At 31.4% G+C, this 20,080-nt stretch overlaps 1 protein-coding gene across 1 annotated transcript; it reads left to right on the top strand.

Annotated features, from left to right (window-relative positions):
• The first annotated feature begins 5,065 nt into the window (after positions 1-5,065).
• Positions 5,066-13,294, top strand: LOC147079221 (uncharacterized). The gene is made up of 3 exons (XM_085954267.1): positions 5,066-5,245; positions 8,411-8,537; positions 12,888-13,294. The coding sequence occupies exons 1-3, from the start codon at positions 5,148-5,150 to the stop codon at positions 12,981-12,983; spliced, it is 321 nt and encodes a 106-aa protein (XP_085810393.1). The 5' UTR covers positions 5,066-5,147; the 3' UTR covers positions 12,984-13,294.
• Positions 13,295-20,080: the final 6,786 nt, after the last annotated feature.

Consider the following 20,080-nt stretch of genomic DNA (forward strand, 5'->3'; position numbering starts at 1 on the left):
AAAAGTAAAATAATGATTATATATAATATATTCCATAAGCTAATGTTTTTCTCGATTTATTTATATTATAAATTAATCGAGAAAAACATCAGCTTATGGAAAAATGTATTTTTGTATAAGCCACTTTATGCATATATGGATCAAACGACATATAAAATGTAAACCTTATTTTTTTAGATATTTCAACTAAACACCACCATGGGTGTTCGATTCTGTAGGAAAACTCAAGGTTTGGTCTCGTTTTAATCGATTGTCATTGACCAGCCCGATCCGTATTGACCGCCATCAAGGCGATCTTAGCTTTATCACCTGCTACCAGGAACAGTTCAGTGGAGCTGCACTCATACCACTCATGGTGGTTCTTAAGCCACAAAAGGCGGCGTCGTCCTCTGCTACGCCTTTTCCATTCGATTGAGAATTCAACATTATTTTGTCATCCGGACAATCGAAGGAATTTTGAGGATGCGTCTATACAGCCACAACTCGAAAGCTTCAACTCTACGTGGCATCTCTTGGTTTAGCGTCCGTACTTCCATACCATAGAAAAGAATTGAGAGAACATAACAACGTACCATTACGCAGTCTCAGACCTAGGTTAAGGTCTCGATTGCTAAGGAGGAGTCACATTTTGAGAAAGGCACTCCTTGCGATCTCAATTCTAGCTCTTATTTCCTGGGACTGGTCCCATTTCTCATTGACCCATGTACCTAAATATGTATAATGGGTCACACGTTCAATTGGCTCGCTGTTGATGACAAAACTTGTGTTAGTGTTTGGTGTCGCTATTTTGATAATAGTAATAGTTTTGTTTTCTTGGGGTTTATTTTTAAATCGAATCAAATGGATATATGGATATAATGGATAATCATTTTATTGACTTCGAAAATGAAATGTAATTGAAGTTTTCATATTTCCGTGCAGAAGCATTACGGTCACCCTTTAGGCGAAACGTTAAATAAAACCGCTGACGCACGAAAAGACTGTTATAATATGAAGACTAAAGGGACCCTAGATAAATATACCTTGCACATGGATGTCTGAGTAAATAAACAAATTATTGGTTAATTAAAATAAACACAATATTTAATACTGATTCCACATAATTCAATAATTATTATAAAGATCAGTTTCGTCCACTTCACAATAATTTCTCAATTGATGTTTGTATATTAATAATAAATTAAAGAATAATACATATTATTTTTTGAGGACATGGAGACTATTCAAATACAATATTGTAAGAAAATTCTATCTTCAATAATAATTCAATTAATTACATAATACATTTATATAAATAATATAGTAGGTACTCCGCCCTATATTAAATAATTGTCAAAAATATAATATTATGTCGAGTAAGTATTATAATATATTGTGTTTTATTTTAATTATCACATTGTGTTTCAATCATAAATTGACATATTACAGTTAAAAGTCATCCATTTTTTTATAAACAGATAAACATAAACGAATATGTTTAAAAATGAACTATGCATACATTGCAATAAGAGTAGGTACATATTAAAAATTCTTGACTTATTCTGTTAACGTGTTCAAAATTGTTTGATATTGAGATGCTTTGTGTAACACATTTTTATAGAAGCGATATCCGCTCACTATATAGTATAAAATATAGGTATATCATTTTGGATATTGGTATTTATGTGAGAGGTGAAGTGAAATAACTATACCATCGTTATTTTAAGTATTATTTTGTTTGAGTACAAGCATATTCTTTGGTATTATGTTTTTTAACTTTATTTTTATGAATAAAATTAATATCTAGGAAAACTTATTAGTAAGTACCCATACCTACCTGTACATATTATGTATACTTACATTGTTTGGCACGAGTTGTTAACATATGAATAGGTATACTCTACTTAAATGAGTTGACTTAAAGATATTATAGTGAAGTTATGGTTGCTTCATATTCACCTTTAACTTCTCACCTAAATAATAAAATTATTAATGGATAATAAAATATGTACATATGAATTATTATTATAATTTAGAAAAAATAAACAATGATTGACGACATTAAGTGTTAAGATTATTTTGTATCTGTGATATGTTTCAATAGATATTTTGTACTAATTATCATAATTTTATAATGCCTACACATTAAGCTAAATTACTTCATAAGTTATAAGTAATAATTTTAGTATTTTTATAATTAGATTTAATCAAAATGGTACCTATAAGAGGAAATTGTAATCTCGTGTCTTTTTTAATAAATCGACCACAAAAAGCTTCTTTGAAAATTATACTTTATTGTTTTCTGCTTTGTCCACTTTCATTTTTCCATACGTTTGTATTATATATAACAGGGACGGCGAACCTATGGCACGCGTGCCACCAGCGGCACGCGAATGTTTCATTTTGGAGAGAACATTAATATTACCAATAATTTACATAAGTATAAGTATGTATTTAAAAAATATTTTTTTATAAAAAAGTTTTACAAATAAAATATATACTTAAGTTCTTATGTAGGACTTACATTATATAATATTAAAAATAATGGCGACATAGCCATGCGTATTTTCTTCGGTTTTTCATAATATGTTTTGGTACCAATCGATGCGCAAACCGAAACGATGAAATTCATGCATAAATAATGAGTAATGACAAATCGCATTGTATAAAAAATTGCAGGCAAATCATTACGTATAATGTAATCATACGATTGCATAGGTCGGTCCTTAGGATTGGTGAATTAAATATAAAAATATACAATCAACAAACCTTATGAAATTAATTATTGGCGGTCATTCAAATATAATAACGACTTGTTATTTTACCTCAAACATAATCTCCAAAAATGGAAAACCGCTCAGTGATGGAGAATATAATATGAAAGAAGAGTGGTTTAAATGCTTCCACGATAACTTTGAGTAAATTGATAATAAGGAAAAAAATATTCAATGAATAAAAAATATGCCTTCGGCAAGATATACGGTGAAAATAGAATATCAATAACTCAATTGTAATTTTTAAACCTTTTTAATAGAATTATTAACTATTTTTTTATAAAACTTTAAAAAAAAATTCTTGGCACGTCGGACAGTTGAAAAATATTATTTGGGAAATTTTGGCACGCGTACGTAAAAGGTTCGCCATCCCTGATATATAACTACATAATCATCAACTACCATTTACCAGTGACGTTCATCGTGATTTGAATATTTCATTGTTTATTGAATGTGCCACCTAAGCAGTGCATGACCTGCTTACTCCTACAGCAGTCGCCTCAAAAAGTGGATCGCGCTTATCAGGAGGGCATAACAAGCCGGGGTCGAATAGGTATTCTATTTTAGGTATACATTCATCTCTGTAAGTCTGGTGCAATCAGTCATGATTCAGTCATTTCTAAAAGTAGTTCTCTTTTTGATGACAGTCATTATAGGAAAGCTCAAATCAATAAATATATACAACACTAATAAAGACCCCTTCAAACCAACCTGCCCCACACCGAACTCGGTCTTAATCGGACGTATCACAAGGCCCTACGTTTGGATGTGAGGCATCAGCAGTTTTTTACACCTGGTATGTCTCAGGATCAGATACTCAAGTCATGAGTTGCCACGCTCTCAAGTGAGCTTTGATTGAGCAATTTTTTTTAAATGCTATAAATGTTGCCTTTGTGGCGACCAGATCGGATGGCCCAATGGGCGGACATTCGTAGAGGATGGGGCTTGTATCGTTTTATTCTCCGCCTCGTGGTCACGTTGGTTGGGTAACAAATCCAAGCTTAAAGTGCCAGCGAATCCACCATGGCCAGTCAAGAACTAGCTGTGTAGTGGTCAGTAATTAGCTTGATTATCTCCAATCGCCATTATACATTAGGAAAAAACAAATATGTGTGCCTGCTCTTGGTGGAGGCATCCCGCTTTCGCTGCGGTCTTCAACGCCGCATAGTGTCCATAAGACATCCTTACTCAAAGGATACTTTTTCAGCATCAAGATTTGAAGGCCGGTCAACGTGAAAGCCACCAACAACGTCCTTCTCCCCTTTGAAGAGCATTGTGGGTGCACCGCGTACCTGTATGCAAGTCAAGAGGAAGGATCCTGGCCAGGACAGAGCGCGTCCATAGAAGTTGTGCGGTAAGCCTTGGTGATAAGACAACAGCGCACTGCCCTGCCCACTTACAATAAGATTTCTAATTTTTACACTTTTATGGGTACGCGTGCACCATATTACATTAGCAGCGTAGGCAGATGATACCCATGAAGATAGTCCCCTTACTCGTAGACCACATTCCTTAACCAGTTCTACCGTCCCGGCCTTGTAGAACTGGGTCCTGGAGGCCAATCCCCGAATGAAGCACTATGATAACCAGTTGAGCAACGGTTGCGCTAGCCTACTTTAGCTGAAGTATACTAAAACTCAACCGCCGAGGGCACTGGGCATGGTGATCGAAATTTAGCACTGTGTCCAATTGAACGCCGAGATAAGTAACAATTTTAGAAAACTTTAACTTTAGAAAGTATCATTCAAATTCAAATTTCTTTATTTTACATTATGAACATAACTAATTATAGTAGGTAGGTACCGCCAAAATATTATAATTTTGAAAATCGTAGAAAATGAATTTTTATCTTATAGATTTAATTTCAACAATAAAAATACGCTAAAAGTACTAAAATTTCGATATTTCCGTACCTACTAAAAAGCGGTGCTAAGTTCTTTAATTTCGTAATAAAATGTAGAAGGAAATTTGGTGGCCGAGAAAAAAAGTTGTTCGAAAGACGTAAAAAAGCCCTTGACTTTGATAAAATTTTTAATGATTTTTTTGAATTCGCCGCTAAGCATTTTTAATAGGAAAAAGTACCTACTTAAATAAAAAAGTGCCTCGGAATTTTTCAAAGTGAAAAGCAAAGCAAAAAAAAAAATTCACGAGAAACAAAAAAACCTACATTTCTACAGAATTATGACAGGCATACTATATTTTTGTCGGAATACCTACTTTAATTTCGTGACCGCATGAATTCGGTGGCAAAAAGATGGCAACAATAGATAATAAGATAGAGTCGACCTGAGACCATCGACAATATCAATATCGCCAACTTGAATAATTATTTGCTTTCTTATGTCATGTTTTGATTTGGTGAACTGAAAATCGATCGGCAAATTGTCCCTAGTTATGTTACCATCACGTGCATTAGTGCTTACAAAACTTTTCCAGCAGCTTAATAATTTGCCCAAACATAAGATATGCCAGCAAGTCCGAAATAGCGGAGGGTAAATTTCATTAAATTACATTAATACTTTAAGGTTATGTCTTACGTCATAAGAGCTAGTGTAAAAATATCTTAACGTATTTCTTTGCGTACTGTCGATAACAATAATTACTAATTCTGCTGTATTCAATTATTATAGAATTATATTATTAGAAACCTGAATATTATTATAGTACTCCATATCGTTTTTGTGATCGAGGTCTTTTGAGACCGTAAACCTAACTCAAAAGTAAATAGGTAGGTTGTGTTATGTTTTGGTTTGGTTTTTCGTCCCAAAACACCTTAAGGGGCCACATGCTCAGCGTAGGTCAAAATGGAGCTTTTATGGTATTTTCATATCATAACCCTGGACATTCCTTAAACGTTGTAGATAATCTATTTATATAATTTGAAGCCTTATTTTCCTTTATATTTATTTTAAACATTTGATGACTATATATAAAGTATTTTTATTACATAAATAGTATTCTTTTAAACCTCTCTATCTAATGTTTTAGAATATAGTCATATTTCAGTACGTCCATGTGCAGTAGTGTTAAGATTTTTTAGGTTTATTAATTTTTAAACGCATTTACAAAACCATTAGTAAAATTAATGTTAATATTATATAATGACGATAAAAATTTATATTTTATAATCTTTGTGATCCCAAATTTGACAAGAATTAGGCATTTTATTATTACAAAAATGGGCAAGATTAAGACATTTGGAGATAATTCTAAAGATACTGATTATAAGCTATGTCTTTGACCATTCAAATGTGATAAACATCCTACGAATAATGTTTGCTTTATAAAAATTATTGACCTAAGTATAAGGTAGTATTTTTTTGAAATACACCATTTCTATTGGCATTTCCCAGTAGCTAAGCTACAACATACGGCCGTAACCATAAATTGACAAACGATAAATGAAGTAGGGAGTAAGATCATGTTAACGCGAATATATTATAGTTTCCCCGTTTTGCACAATTTCATGCAACTACTCAATATCTAAGATGTCAATTTATTATCCCCATTACTGAAACGTTACCACATTGGTTTTGGCAAAAGACCCCAAAGTTTTCAAAGAACTGTTTCATTACTCTTTATTATATTGTCTATTTATTTCTATCTTGTCAAACCTAATCCAGATCGATATACATTAATTACGTCCGCAAACATTATACAATTGCTGCTACACAAATGCATGTGCATAATTTGTTTTAAACTCAACGCATGTACACACACACACACACACCTCCAAACATTGCCTTCAAATTAAATGCATTTTGGGCAGTCCACATCGTAGTGCATTTTAATCAACACAATATACCATATGATTTTGTGCTGCCACTGTTACTACTGATGAAACAGTAAAAGTTTTCCTCCAAATATGATCACAGTCAGTATTTATTTGCATGTTTTCCATCTGCAAAAAAACATGATCATGTACCTATATAAATCATCTATAAATCACTTCACACGATTTTCAGTATATTGATCTACCTCCCTCCATTGTCACATTTCATCACAAAATCTTTTATGCCAGTCTAAATATCCCCTGCATCCGTTAAACAATTTTTTTCAATTTAAAAGAGCGAAAGCTATATCTTATTAGTCCAATATAAAAACATTTTTTATAAATGTTGCACCGTACAAATATCTTCAGGACTTCTGTGTAGCCATCGTGGACGCTAGATTCAATTATCTTACTCACATGTTGCAACCATTTCTATTACAAGATGTGATAAAACTACATTTTTCTCAGTTTGACATTCAGTGGACTTTACTATGTTTGATATGAGTCAACACATATTAAAGTATTGTTAGTTCTGTTACGTTACAAACCAACAGTATGTACATCAGTGGCGAGCAGTTCATATATCACGCTGTGGATACAGAACATACTCAGAAATAATATATTATAACATACTTATTCTATGATTAATAAAAGTATTTGTCACACATGATCGCCGAATGGCTTATAATGTTGTGGGTCCCAGGTTCGAATCCTGGACCTGGCAAATACACATATTGTTTTTTAATTTGTGTTTGGAGTCATGAGTATGGACTTATTAGTTTGAGCAAGTGGTTAACATCCATTTCTCGTAAGAAACAAATCTGTTAATACAAACCTCCACTCTTTGGAGGCCCATTGATCTTATTAGAATCGAACATGGTAATAAAAAAAAATATTGTGATTAATTAATAAATTTGATTTAACTTTATTTCTTCTAAATCTTTTGTCAAGTAATATTATGTATATGTACACGTTTCTTTTAAAATCGGAGAGCTAACGTGTCTTACCTCAACAAGCTGTCGTCGCACACTAAAATTACCATTCGAAAAATGAATATTGTAGTTATAATGTTGTGTTCGTCGGCGACTGTCATTAATTCAAACGCTACAATACACAGAGCGAATGCCAGCTATTCTTTAACTGGGTATGAAGAGAGATTCATTTGTAGCTCATACACCGATATTAGTTTCGTATGTGAATTGCTATCGCATACTAAATAACATTAACTCATATTATCAAGCATAATTTTGCTTTTCTGCTCATACAGATTTGTAGGTTGAAAGTAATTTATTTCTCAACCTTATCATTGTATGGACTATAAATAGTGACTACAAACTTTTGGATAACTGATATAGTTTCAAATTATATTATTTTAGTTTAGCTGCGAATCTGGCCAGTAATAGTTACACATGAAAATGCAGAAATGAGGGTGCTGAAAATTTTTCAGATCTTATTTTTATAAACAGTTATAATTGCATAATTTTATTTGGATTGAACCAAAAACCTTCACTTAAATATCTCACTTCACTCACGCCATGTTAAAATATTCTCAATAACAAAACTCATAATTAGGGACCGGATTTATATGCTGTTTTGTCAGGGTGTACTTCCATGTACTTATATACTTAATATTTTTTGTATTTACACATTATTATACTGTAGAATAACTTAATACTTATCTATCTCTTTTGTTATGTACCTAATACTGTTTTAATAATATTTCTTTGTTTCTAAATGTCATGTTGTGAACGTCTTAAACTTATAATTTGTAATGTCCACAATATGCAAAAAAAATTGAAAAATCTGTGGTTGTGGTTTTTAAAAATCCAAAATAACCTGTGACATTTTTATGCTATCGTATTGAGTTGAATGTTATTTATTTTAGGGTATGGTCTTATCGAGCTGCCCCTCCCCCTCCCCCACGCATCTCCATCATCTGGGCAGAGGCTGGCGGTGCACTGATGTGGTGGTGGGTCCTTTGGCATCTCTGGACTGAACCCGGCCACATTATAGTGAGTCAATAATGTTTCTCACACTTTTACATCATGATGTGTCCATATAGTTTTTTCATAAATTAGTCACTCGGATCATCCAAGAACCGGGTGAACATCACAAATACAACTTTGATTCAACAACTCATTTTGATTGAAAAATTAACATGTTTTCCATGAGACAAGCGGTCGCTTTGTCAGAGAACCAAAATCTTAACTTATTTTTCATAATCCGATTGTCACTTAATGTCAGTTTATCGCCTAGGTAATTTTTTTGCAAGGTAGCCGTTGGTGACTCAATTGCAATTTACAAATGACTGATATTGTAACTATGTACAGCGGTACAATTGTGAATTTTCACTTTTGTCACATGTGTTTACCTCACTCATTTTTTTTTAGTTATGTAGAATAGAAAGTAATTGCCCTCTAACTTTTAATATTAACATTAATGAAATTTAATTAAAGCATTTCGACGGCCCCAGGAAAAACCATGATAAGTCTAAAATCATAAATGTTCAGGAGAGCGAAAAAACTAAAATATTTACGCTATTAAATTCATCATATAAAATGAGTAAGTTTTTTCTTATCTTATTTAAGTAAATCAGATAGAGCATTTTATGGTCTATATTCCTATCAAAATTTAATGGTGATTCATTAATTAACAGCTGAGATAATGTCCAAAAATCGTTTTTATTTGGAATAATATTACGCACTTTATATTTTGACTCGATTCAACATGCTTTTGCGCGGACGAAATAGATTACTGACTCCGCATAACACATTCATATTCTGATATAGAAACCTTATTTTACGTCGCATTTTTCTTACTCCATACGATTTTATTAATTACAACTATAGTTATAACGCTCTTTTACGGAAAAATTGACATTGCGCAATATTTAACTCGAAATAGTACAGCGTGTCTATAAAATCTTAACAAGGGATATAGGGACATATTGATATATATATATATTTATACGGAGTTTTTATAATTTAAATGTATTTAAGTATGACTTTTTATGTTTTTTTGCAAATTATTATTGATATTTTTATAAATAATCAGAATATGTACATTACGAAATAATAAACATTCAGGAAAAATGTTTATAATGGAATAATAAAGAAGTTATGAGGAAATTAGTACATAACACTACTTACTACACCATCAATAAAATATCTATTTTTTATACCTACTTCGTAACAAATTTTTCATTAAAAATATAGAATAGATAGAAAAAAACAATGTAATGTTAATGGTCATGTATATCGCTAGAACAATTTTAATTTAATTAATATTCAGTACAATTATCGAAACCAGAGAGATAATATATTTCATTAAATAAATCATTATAAGTTCGTAATGGTTTATATAAAGGATATACTGAGTGAATTAAATTAGTAATTATCACTTTAGAACACACATAATTATTATTGATCAATACAAAAATACAAAAATATTAAATAACTAGTGGAATATAATATTATACATAACAATTTGGCACAAATGTACCTACCAAAGCATCGAAATGTTGGAAAAAATATATTTAAGTAGGTTTATTAGTTTCAAAAATTTTAATACTAATAAACCTAAGGAAAGTGTTATTTATAACCTAATAATTATTATTTAAAGACAGCTGAATTCACAGCATTATTAAAATGTTCATCAGCAGAAGTTAAATTCATATAAAATTTATACTAGGCTTGTATTACATACACATTCTATAATCACGATTAGGTAATTACCTATCTAAAATAACATTGATACAACATTATGTAGTTCTGCTGTAGCAAGAGTGATAACCTTTCTACCTTCTATTCACTTTTTTCAATTCAATTTTTGCAACATAATATCTTTCTGTAATTGATCTTGTAAAATTGTAATTAAAAGCTTATAAATACTGATACAGTGATCATATTAACTTTCGTTTTGTTTTTCTAATGTTTATTGTTGATATGAGTTTAATTATCGATTAGTAAACATAGTTGAATTATATTTAATTGTCAACATAAATCATGAAACATCAGTATAAGTACGTCTTAATTGAACTCAGTTATGTTAATTAATACGAGGTGTCATGATTGCAATAATTTATTTGGAAAGATAAAATAAATATGTACCTCCCCAACATTGTAATATTTAGTTTAAAATTTAAATAATCGTGGTACGAATCTGCATTTTTCTAAACGGTTGGCTTTTAACTAGTATTTTCTTTAAATGATACATTATATTGTTATCTAATCTAATCAATTACGTAGAGTTTTATTAAATACTTTCTCAAAAAAACATAGTTTAATATCAATTATCATTCATAGCACTTTATTTAACTTACTATTTTGATCGATCTATATAACTCCGACCGATTTAACTTAGATAAAAAATAGTAATTACTATTTATGCTAGTTTTCATATTTTAAAACAATCATATTCAATAAATTAATACGAGGTAAGTATATATGAGAGTAGGTACTAGATTTTTCAAAACCAATTGATATTTTGTTTGATATTATACCTACCGGGGATACCACAATATGTTAATCCCATCTCATACATATTATTTACCTAGATTCTAGACAACAATAAATGATTCATAAACTGACTATTATACACGTTTTTCGGTAAAATTCTATTGAAAATAATAGATAAAATAAGTTTTCAAAAAACCCGGCTAATCTTTTCTTTTAGGTGACCGACATGTAATAATAATTTATAATCCACAGAGCTCATTTTCGAGAAACATTCAATGTACAAAGTAATAATAATATATACCCTTTTATATTATTGCAAACATAAAATTAACAGGGACGTATTTAAGTTTTACAATGAGCTTAAGTTGGTCCCAATGTGTACAAATCAATTAGTAAGCCTTTCGGAAATTCTCACCATTTGAAAGAGTAATAAAAATGATTTTTTTCACTTTCTTAAGTCATAAATATTATTCCGTAATTAGTAAGAATTTTACTAAGAGAATAATAAAATAAACTCTCTTGTATTTGCTAGCTAGATAAGTCCTTCCTTTTAAATAATAAAATATTTTGTAATTTAAACATGAAAATACTGCCTAGTTGTTATTATCGATGTACAAGACTAATTTAATCAAAATGTGTCATACTGTACCGAAAATAAAATAATTTTTTGAAGTTAAAACATAATATTATGGGTATAAGCATCGGCCTATAACATCGTGGGTTCCGAGTTTGAATCATGGATCTGAAAAATAGATACAAATTGTTTTTCAATTTGTGGTCGGAGTCAGAGTACGTACCTAATAGGTTGAGCAAGTGGCTGACATCCATTTCTCGTAAAAACAAAACCTGTTCTCCAATCTGTGGGGGGCCTCATTATGATCGGACATGATCGGATATTTTAGGTGGGTACATTTTTAATTGCAAAACAATTTGTTTTCTAGTGATAGGTAATAATATTTAATTAAAATATGTCGTTTTCTGCTGGGTATTTATTTAAATTAAGTTTATTTATAATTACATACTTTTTTTACTCATCTAAATAATTGAAACAGTGAATTATTATAATGATATATCCATATCGTTTTCTATTGGATATTTGTTTAATATCAAATAATATATCAATTTCAAACTTAAACATTACCTACAACATTGTTTTTTGGGTATCTAAGTAGAAGAGTAATTAACCGAAAATAGTCGAAGAAAGCTTGTGGAGGTCTTTATTTTGCGGTGGATTGAAATTGGCTGATGAATCAATAAAATGAATAATCAATATTTAAACATTATTACTGTGTCCTATTATAGTAAAAGTACCTACCTATATTAGTACAAAATAATTCTTTTTATTTTGTTTGTTTTATATTCAATAATATAATATTTTGATAATAAAACACTAGTACTAGTGACTAGTGAGTAGCTTTTTAACTAAAACTGCATTTACCTACTGCAAATTCCAATATTTTCCGAAGATAAACCAATATATTTTTCAAAACTAATGTGATACGTCAATATAAACCATGCCGTATATTAGGATCTCCGTTAAAGACTGTTATTGCAAGTATAACAACCTTCTTACTCGTAAAATAAAACGCAGTACACTTTTTTTATTGATATATGACTATACTCCTCGGATATTTATGTGAACACAAATTTGGTCGATGCGATATGTAGATATAGAGCACCATTGTCGAAAACCTAACTTTGTCAATTTTTATGCTAGAGACCTGAAATTTTTACAGGACATGCACAAAAAATATGATATTATAAAAAGCTAATAAAACTTAAAACGCTATTTTCAGACTTATCATGGTTTTTCTAGGGCACGTCGATTTGTTTTTTAGGCTTTTATTTATTCTAAAAGTTAGATATGCTTTGAATAATTGGTTGAAATAACCTGTCTATTTTCAGGGAGAATGGCCGATCGTAGAACCATCATCGTGGACAGATGCTGAATTAGGAATACCTCCCGATTCCGATGGCCCAGGAAAACGAACGATGGAATGATTTTAATCGCCTAATCGCCATGGACACAATTAGAAATTTAATTATTCACAACTATTTACCGTTGTTGAAATAAACAACAGTGTTAAAAGACTTAAAAGATATTTGGGTTAATTCTTTGAAATTCATTATTTTTGGGATAGATTCAGCATAAACTGGATATGTCTTTGAATTGTATATAATATAAATGTCCTTTCTTTAGTCATCAATATGCGACTGTGGTCTCTAAATTTCATAGAACCTAATTATGCTAAACTATCCACAAACAGCTTGTACAATTTTAGTTGAATTTTATTAATAAAATAAATTATTAATGTATTGTTTTTCTTTCCCATTCATTTTCATTCTATTGATTTTTTAATATGCATATGCACATTAGGTTGATCCAAATTTATATATCGTCACTGTTCTGGCAGAAGACACTAATTCGAAAAAATGACATATTGAGTTAGTTATACCAAAATGTTCCTTATTTCAAACTTTACCGTCTGGAAAAACACTAATTTTTATAAAATATACATTTACTTAAAAACAGTTTTGCGCAAACGCACTAAGTGAAAAATTACGAAATGTTGCCTGGAAGTAACAACTAATTGAGTTAGTGTTTTCTGCCAGAACCATTTTTGCTTTTCACCTTATACTGGCAAGCGACTTAGTGTCTATATTCCCTACATTCTACAACAATATGATCTGAGAGATTGAAAGAGCCTGATTAGCAATTATAAATATTGCTTTTAATCATCATACTCCTTTTATTTATTATTTTACTGATGTATAAAATACATTAAAAAGATTATTTACAGGTGCGTTACCTAACAACCCGTATACATAATCAGAGAGACATACTTTCTTCTGTGATTCGTTTGCTTGAGATGATAGTATACACGAAATGTTATGGTACCAGGTCGTGACTTCCAATCCTCACCTCCGTAACTTGGTACTTGATGAGAATCCCGCGCGTACATCGGATTTATCGGAATCATATAAAGTTTGTTTTGCAATTTGTCTACCTGAGACGATAGTATACACGAAAAGATATAGCACCATGCCAAGGAGTCGATGTGGCTCTCACTCCTCACATCCTCGATGGCCACAGCAAGCACACCTCAGATTCACCTGTACAATATGATATACCTACACGGTCTATTTTGTAATTCGTCTACCTAAGACGATAGCAAGTAATACACGAAAAGTCACGGTAGCAGCATCGGAAGTAGTCGTGAATCCAACTCCTCACTACATAACTTGGAACTATAATTACACTGTGTGAATCTTAGTTTCGTATGTATATGAGAGACGCAGTATGACTTTGTATATTATTTAACGCTGGCCATTGTCAAGAATATAGGCATTGTGCCATTGTATCCAGCCAGTGTATTGGTTACTTTGGTGTTAGCATCATTCTTCTTCTTCATAATAGGAACCTCATGGCCGAAGGTCGTGACTCGTATGGGCTCCACCTCTGTATACCGAACTTCGTGTTCGAATTAACTACGAATTCAATATGTGCTTCTACTAACAAAGCTCACGTGACTCTTCCAACATGAAAGACGCAGTCGTTTCATTTGTGATATATCTACCCGTGGCAATAGGAAACCAGGTCATGTTTCCAGTCATAGAAGTGGTCATGCCTTTCACGAATCATCACGTAACTTGACTACATTACATGCACATGGTTAATTTTCTATTAAGCCACTGCTGAAACACTTTTTCGTAATAATTATGAGAGAAGCAATTTATTTTATGATTCGTCTGCAAGAGCCATATGCAGTAACTCAATTGATATTTTTTGGGACAACAAGGTGTCTGTAGGTGGATGTGTATTCGATGAAATTGTTCGCAAAGTGAAGCTGGGCTGAAAACTTTTGACCGTCTGAATAATGTCTTCAAAAATGACCCGTGCCTTAAGCGCAAAATGTTAAACCAGTGTGTGCTTCCCGTAATCACAAGTGAGTGTGAAACATGGACCCTAAGTAAAGGAGAGACCCAGAAACCTATAGTAGCACAGCGTGGTATAGAGAGGTGCATGTTGGGCATAACGCAAAATGACAAAAAGCGGAATGATTGTATAAGAAAACAGACAAGGGTTTGCGATGTAATAGTGTTCTCTAAAAACCACAAATCGAAATGGGCTGGATACATAGCTCGAAAAAGGGACAACCAATGGACAAATGTAGTCATCCAGTGGTACCCAAGAGGTACAAAACGTCCGCAAAATAGACCTAGAGACCGCTTGATCGATGAAATGGTTAAGTACTGCGGAAGTACGTGGCAATGCAACGCACAGGACCGAGAGAAGTGGAATCAGCTTGGAGAGGGCTTCATCCAGCAGTGTACTGATTCAGACTGATGATGATGACTCTAACGATGCTACTTTTCCACTAATGATAGTTACTCTGAAATTCCCTTTATTAATATGTCTTCTACTTGTCATTATTTACACATGTACCTACTTATAATCTCTACGCTCTATAAGAATATACTATTGCAGTATGTATCTATCTCATTTTTTTTATAAAAATACCTAGATAATTTTACGTAATAAAATTTTTCCTTAAAACTATGACAATGGCTTTAGAATATTCTGCATTTTTCTCCTGGCAGAAAACACTAAATAACACAGTGTAATCAGTACCGCTGAAAAAGACAAAATCTGTTCTGGCAAAAAACACTAATTCATTTTTTTATAAACAAATAAGAAAATAAACATAAAAAATGAAAATTTTACTTTATTTTTTATTTTAACCTTCTTAATAAATAAACAGTTTTTATTTTAAAGTCATCATTTTTACGATTACTTAATAAACTCACATGATAGACCATTTCAAACATTTTAAAAACTTCAAAGTCAAATTACTCGAAACTAGTATTCTCCAGTTAGTGTGTTCTGCCAGAACAGAGACGATATTATATAATGTTATATTATATATGATGTATGAAGTTATATGGACCATGCCACACCTGGTCGCCCAGTAGTCGCGCAAGCAAGCATACATCGGTCTGGTCTCGAGACCAGAGTCGCCCGGTGTGGCTCGGCTCTAAATAATGTTGCCCCCTGTTTAACCCTGTGAATTATTGATCAATTAATTAAAAAATATTAGCAAATGCGTGCACGGTAAAACTAAAATTTGGACAGTTCCGGGCGCCGTCCAAGCATCAATGTTAATATTGATTGAACACATTGACTGCTGACTAAATAATTACTAATTACCGTATTTAAATAACATGCTAATTATCACTAGGCTGCGTCGTTAGCGTCCAATGAGTTAACTTACAAAAGATTCACTTATATTTACAGAATTTGAAATAACATTTGAAATACATAGTTGTTGGGAAATTTTTGCATAGTTAGCATTTGTATCAGTACCTTTATCGATAAAACTCACAGCGATGGATGTAGGTTTGAGTGTGATGTGGTATACAAAAATAATGTTCCTGGAGTTTCAAAATAAAAAAGATGTTTATATTAGGAATTTAATGGGTCGGCAAATACAAAGGTTATCTATCAATATGCAATCAACTGTTATGAAGAGATTTTCATATTCATTTTATTGAAAAAAATTCCTTACCTTCATAATCATATCCTCAAAAGCTGCAAGATGAATGCAAGATGCAACAGAACACCATTATTACACGTGACAATCTGCTAAAATAAGACATATAATATACAATAATAAGTGAAAAGGGTATGTAAAAACTAATATTTTATTTTAAGAATTCTATTCACACACTTCGATAAAACTTTGAAGTAAAAACATAAAAGTTTGTCTAAATAACTACCAAACACCATGACTGTCATCACTGTTAAGGCTCGGTATACACAAAACAGCGACAGACAAGTGTAAATTAAATAATAATCTATGAACATTCTTTAAAAATATCATACCGAGAAAATATTTAAAAGAAATTTCATCAATCATTAATTATTTGGTAATATATTTGTACAATTTTAGGGACAGTATTAATGTCAATAAAATATGTTTCATTTGATTTAGCATACAACCAACATCACAAATCTTACATTAAAATGCATATCTCAACATAATTAAGGTTCAAATGAATAATATTTATATTCAATGACCCATTCATTACATTACAAAATGTTATAACTTATGTATATATCATTAAAACGAAGATGGCGGAGCAACCATGCCTAGCATATAAAATATGATTTCAACATTTTTGTGTCATTTAATTTTATAAAAATACAACTTACATAATTTTAAACAATTTTAACATAAACCTAATGATTATGAGATAAAGTGCAATAACATTATTATCACACATAATTTAGTGATTTTGACACATGTCATGTGATTTGTTATTTTGCTGTTCTAACAGTAAACCATTTTAGTGACATAATTAATTTCCAAAAATGGCGGCATTGATTTAAATCAATGACGTCAGCTGTGGAAATTAAATAGTTATTATATTCTACACAATTAATGTGGAAGCCTTTTTTGTTAAGAGTTATACAATAATAATTTGACAATTTTAACTTATTCATTCAAATTTCTATCCAATAGTTTCAGTCTCCAATATACCAATTGAAAGAATAATTCTTATTATAATTCGATAAGGTAATAATTATTATTACCTTATCGGGCGATTATATTTTTGATTAAAATAGATGTGACTCTATGTCATAATTAATGCACAGTAACCATACATATGATGGTTTGTCAAATCAGTGAGTGAAAAAAAATCAAAATGCTTTTTGCGAGTGGCACTAGCCAAAAAGTGGATAATGTACGGATGTTTCGAGACATTTACCCATGTGCAAGAAAGTGGAATTCTACATTCAGCGAGTTAGTCTGGAAGTTCTGTTTTATTGTTAAAGCCAAATATTGCAAGACGTTTTCGAAATCATGTTTATTTCTTTTATTTTTATGGCCAACTGCTATATATCAAAGAAACAGTTAATAATTTACTTATACCCGACCAATACAATATTCAAATGTTCATATTGAAATACTTTCATGTATTTCATTTAGTACAAAACTGTTACAAAAACAGCGTAATTCTTCAGTTCATCACAATAAGTACCGAACCCCGTCTGGTCGGTCTTATTAACCTGGCTTCGTAATCAACCATTCAGTTCTGTAGAGAACTGAAGTCGAATAATTCTAGATCAATGCTACCATTATGTGTATGCATGTCAAGAAAACTTCAGTAGTTATACATATCACGGTTTAAATCCTGTTGAATGAATTTAACCGAGGTATTCAAAACAACACCCTAGAATATCAATTCTTGTGGTGGTTTTCACATATTAAATTGCAGTCAGCGATAAATTCAATTATTTGAAATTTATTTTCAAACAGATATGGACATTACACATACTCAAATCTGTAACGATTAACTCATTGTATTTGTACTTGGAGGTAGATTACAAAGTCTATTCAAAGAAATAGACAATAGTGAAGTACTATACTATTACAGTTACTATTTGTATAAGTATTGATTGTTACTTGCAAATAAATAATCATAAATCCATTACACATAGATATAGAAAAATATATTTTGATTGTTTTTTTAAGTCGGCTAACAAAAATATAAAATTTCATATTAGGAAACTTATTAACGTTTCTTTTATCACACATCATGTATGGATAAGAAAAAGACTGAATATTTTAGTGATTCGGGCACATCAATGTTATCCTCGACTGGCCTATATCTTATGGGAGATATAATAAATATGTAAGTAAATAAATATACTAGCTTCCGAGATTACATCAGTTAAGTAAGTGTACTTATTAGAAGTGCACACACTGTAAATACATGACTTCCTTAAAACGCACATAAACTGATAACGCAGGAAGATGAAGACCCAAAAACAAACTAATATCTTCAATTAAAGAACATTGGAAACTAAAACCAAACTACAGTAAAACCTCGTTAATACGAATTCGAGAAAAAATTCGAATTACGAAATGTATGGGGGGAAAACATTAAAATTTTGAAAAAAAAAAAATTTGATTTTCATTAACCTGGCACTCGCGGGCTATTGTAGTATGACGAATTCACTCTCCGCGGTGACGGTTTTTGTTTAATTTAACTTCTGTGTTTCATAATAAAAATGGTAATAAAAAATGAGTTTTATGGCTCTTTAGGCGCCTAGACATGTTCAGATTATTTTACAACATTAAACAACCGTAATAAATCAGTCATAATGTCAAAAATATCCGAAGAAATTAATTCTATACAAAGACTCACCATTTAGAAGATTTCCGCCATTTTGTTTTATGTATATGGAGCACTGCAAGGCTTGTATTTTGTTATTCGTCACGCTCGTGCTTGACGCGAGTATAGAAACACTTCACAAATGGTAATAAAATCACACATAATGTTTTTTCCCTGAGTAGGGTCGTAAATATAGCACAATAATTTTAGACTAAACAAACTTTTAGGCAGACACTTAAACAGCTATTAAATATTATTACTGAGTTACATATTTATTTTTACTTTTCACATTTAAAATTGTTTTGAAGAGTGGTAGATTTTATAACACGGACTGAGACATAAAGCCACATTGCAAATACAACACATATATCTAGATAGAGATGTTTTTTTTTTATTAATTTTTGAATTTCCGCACACATGACAGCGTCTTCTGGGCTTTTTATTATTTGCCGTGGGCGGAATGTGTTCCGGCAAATGATCTGTTAAAGTTCTAGGTAACAACCTCAATGGATTTTCACTAGTCGATGGTCTGGGTTGTGGAGTTTTCGTGATTTTCACAGCGTACTTAGCAACTAATTGTTTTATCACGACTAACTGAAATTCTCCTAAAGTTTTTTTACTACCAGTAACAGATTTATACATATAGAATGAATTTAATAAATAGAGGTCAATCATGTGAAATGCTACTTTTTTGTACCATTTCACAGATTTCCTCATGCACGACAAGCTGCTGAGCATCATGTCGGCCTTGTCGACAGTCCCCATATTTTTATTATACTCTAAGATGCACTTTGGCTTCATAATGGGTTCTCCGGTTCTAAAATTAGTTTTACCGGTTGGACCGAAGGAGTCATCGTGCATGGTTGTAAGCATGTGGACATCTCTTCTGTCACACCATTTGAGAGCCAACAGTGGGC

Source organism: Rhyacophila brunnea, unplaced genomic scaffold, assembly GCF_057557595.1.
Source record: "Rhyacophila brunnea isolate RB1 unplaced genomic scaffold, BYU_Rbru_1.0 scaffold_10, whole genome shotgun sequence".
Taxonomy (NCBI): domain Eukaryota; kingdom Metazoa; phylum Arthropoda; class Insecta; order Trichoptera; family Rhyacophilidae; genus Rhyacophila; species Rhyacophila brunnea.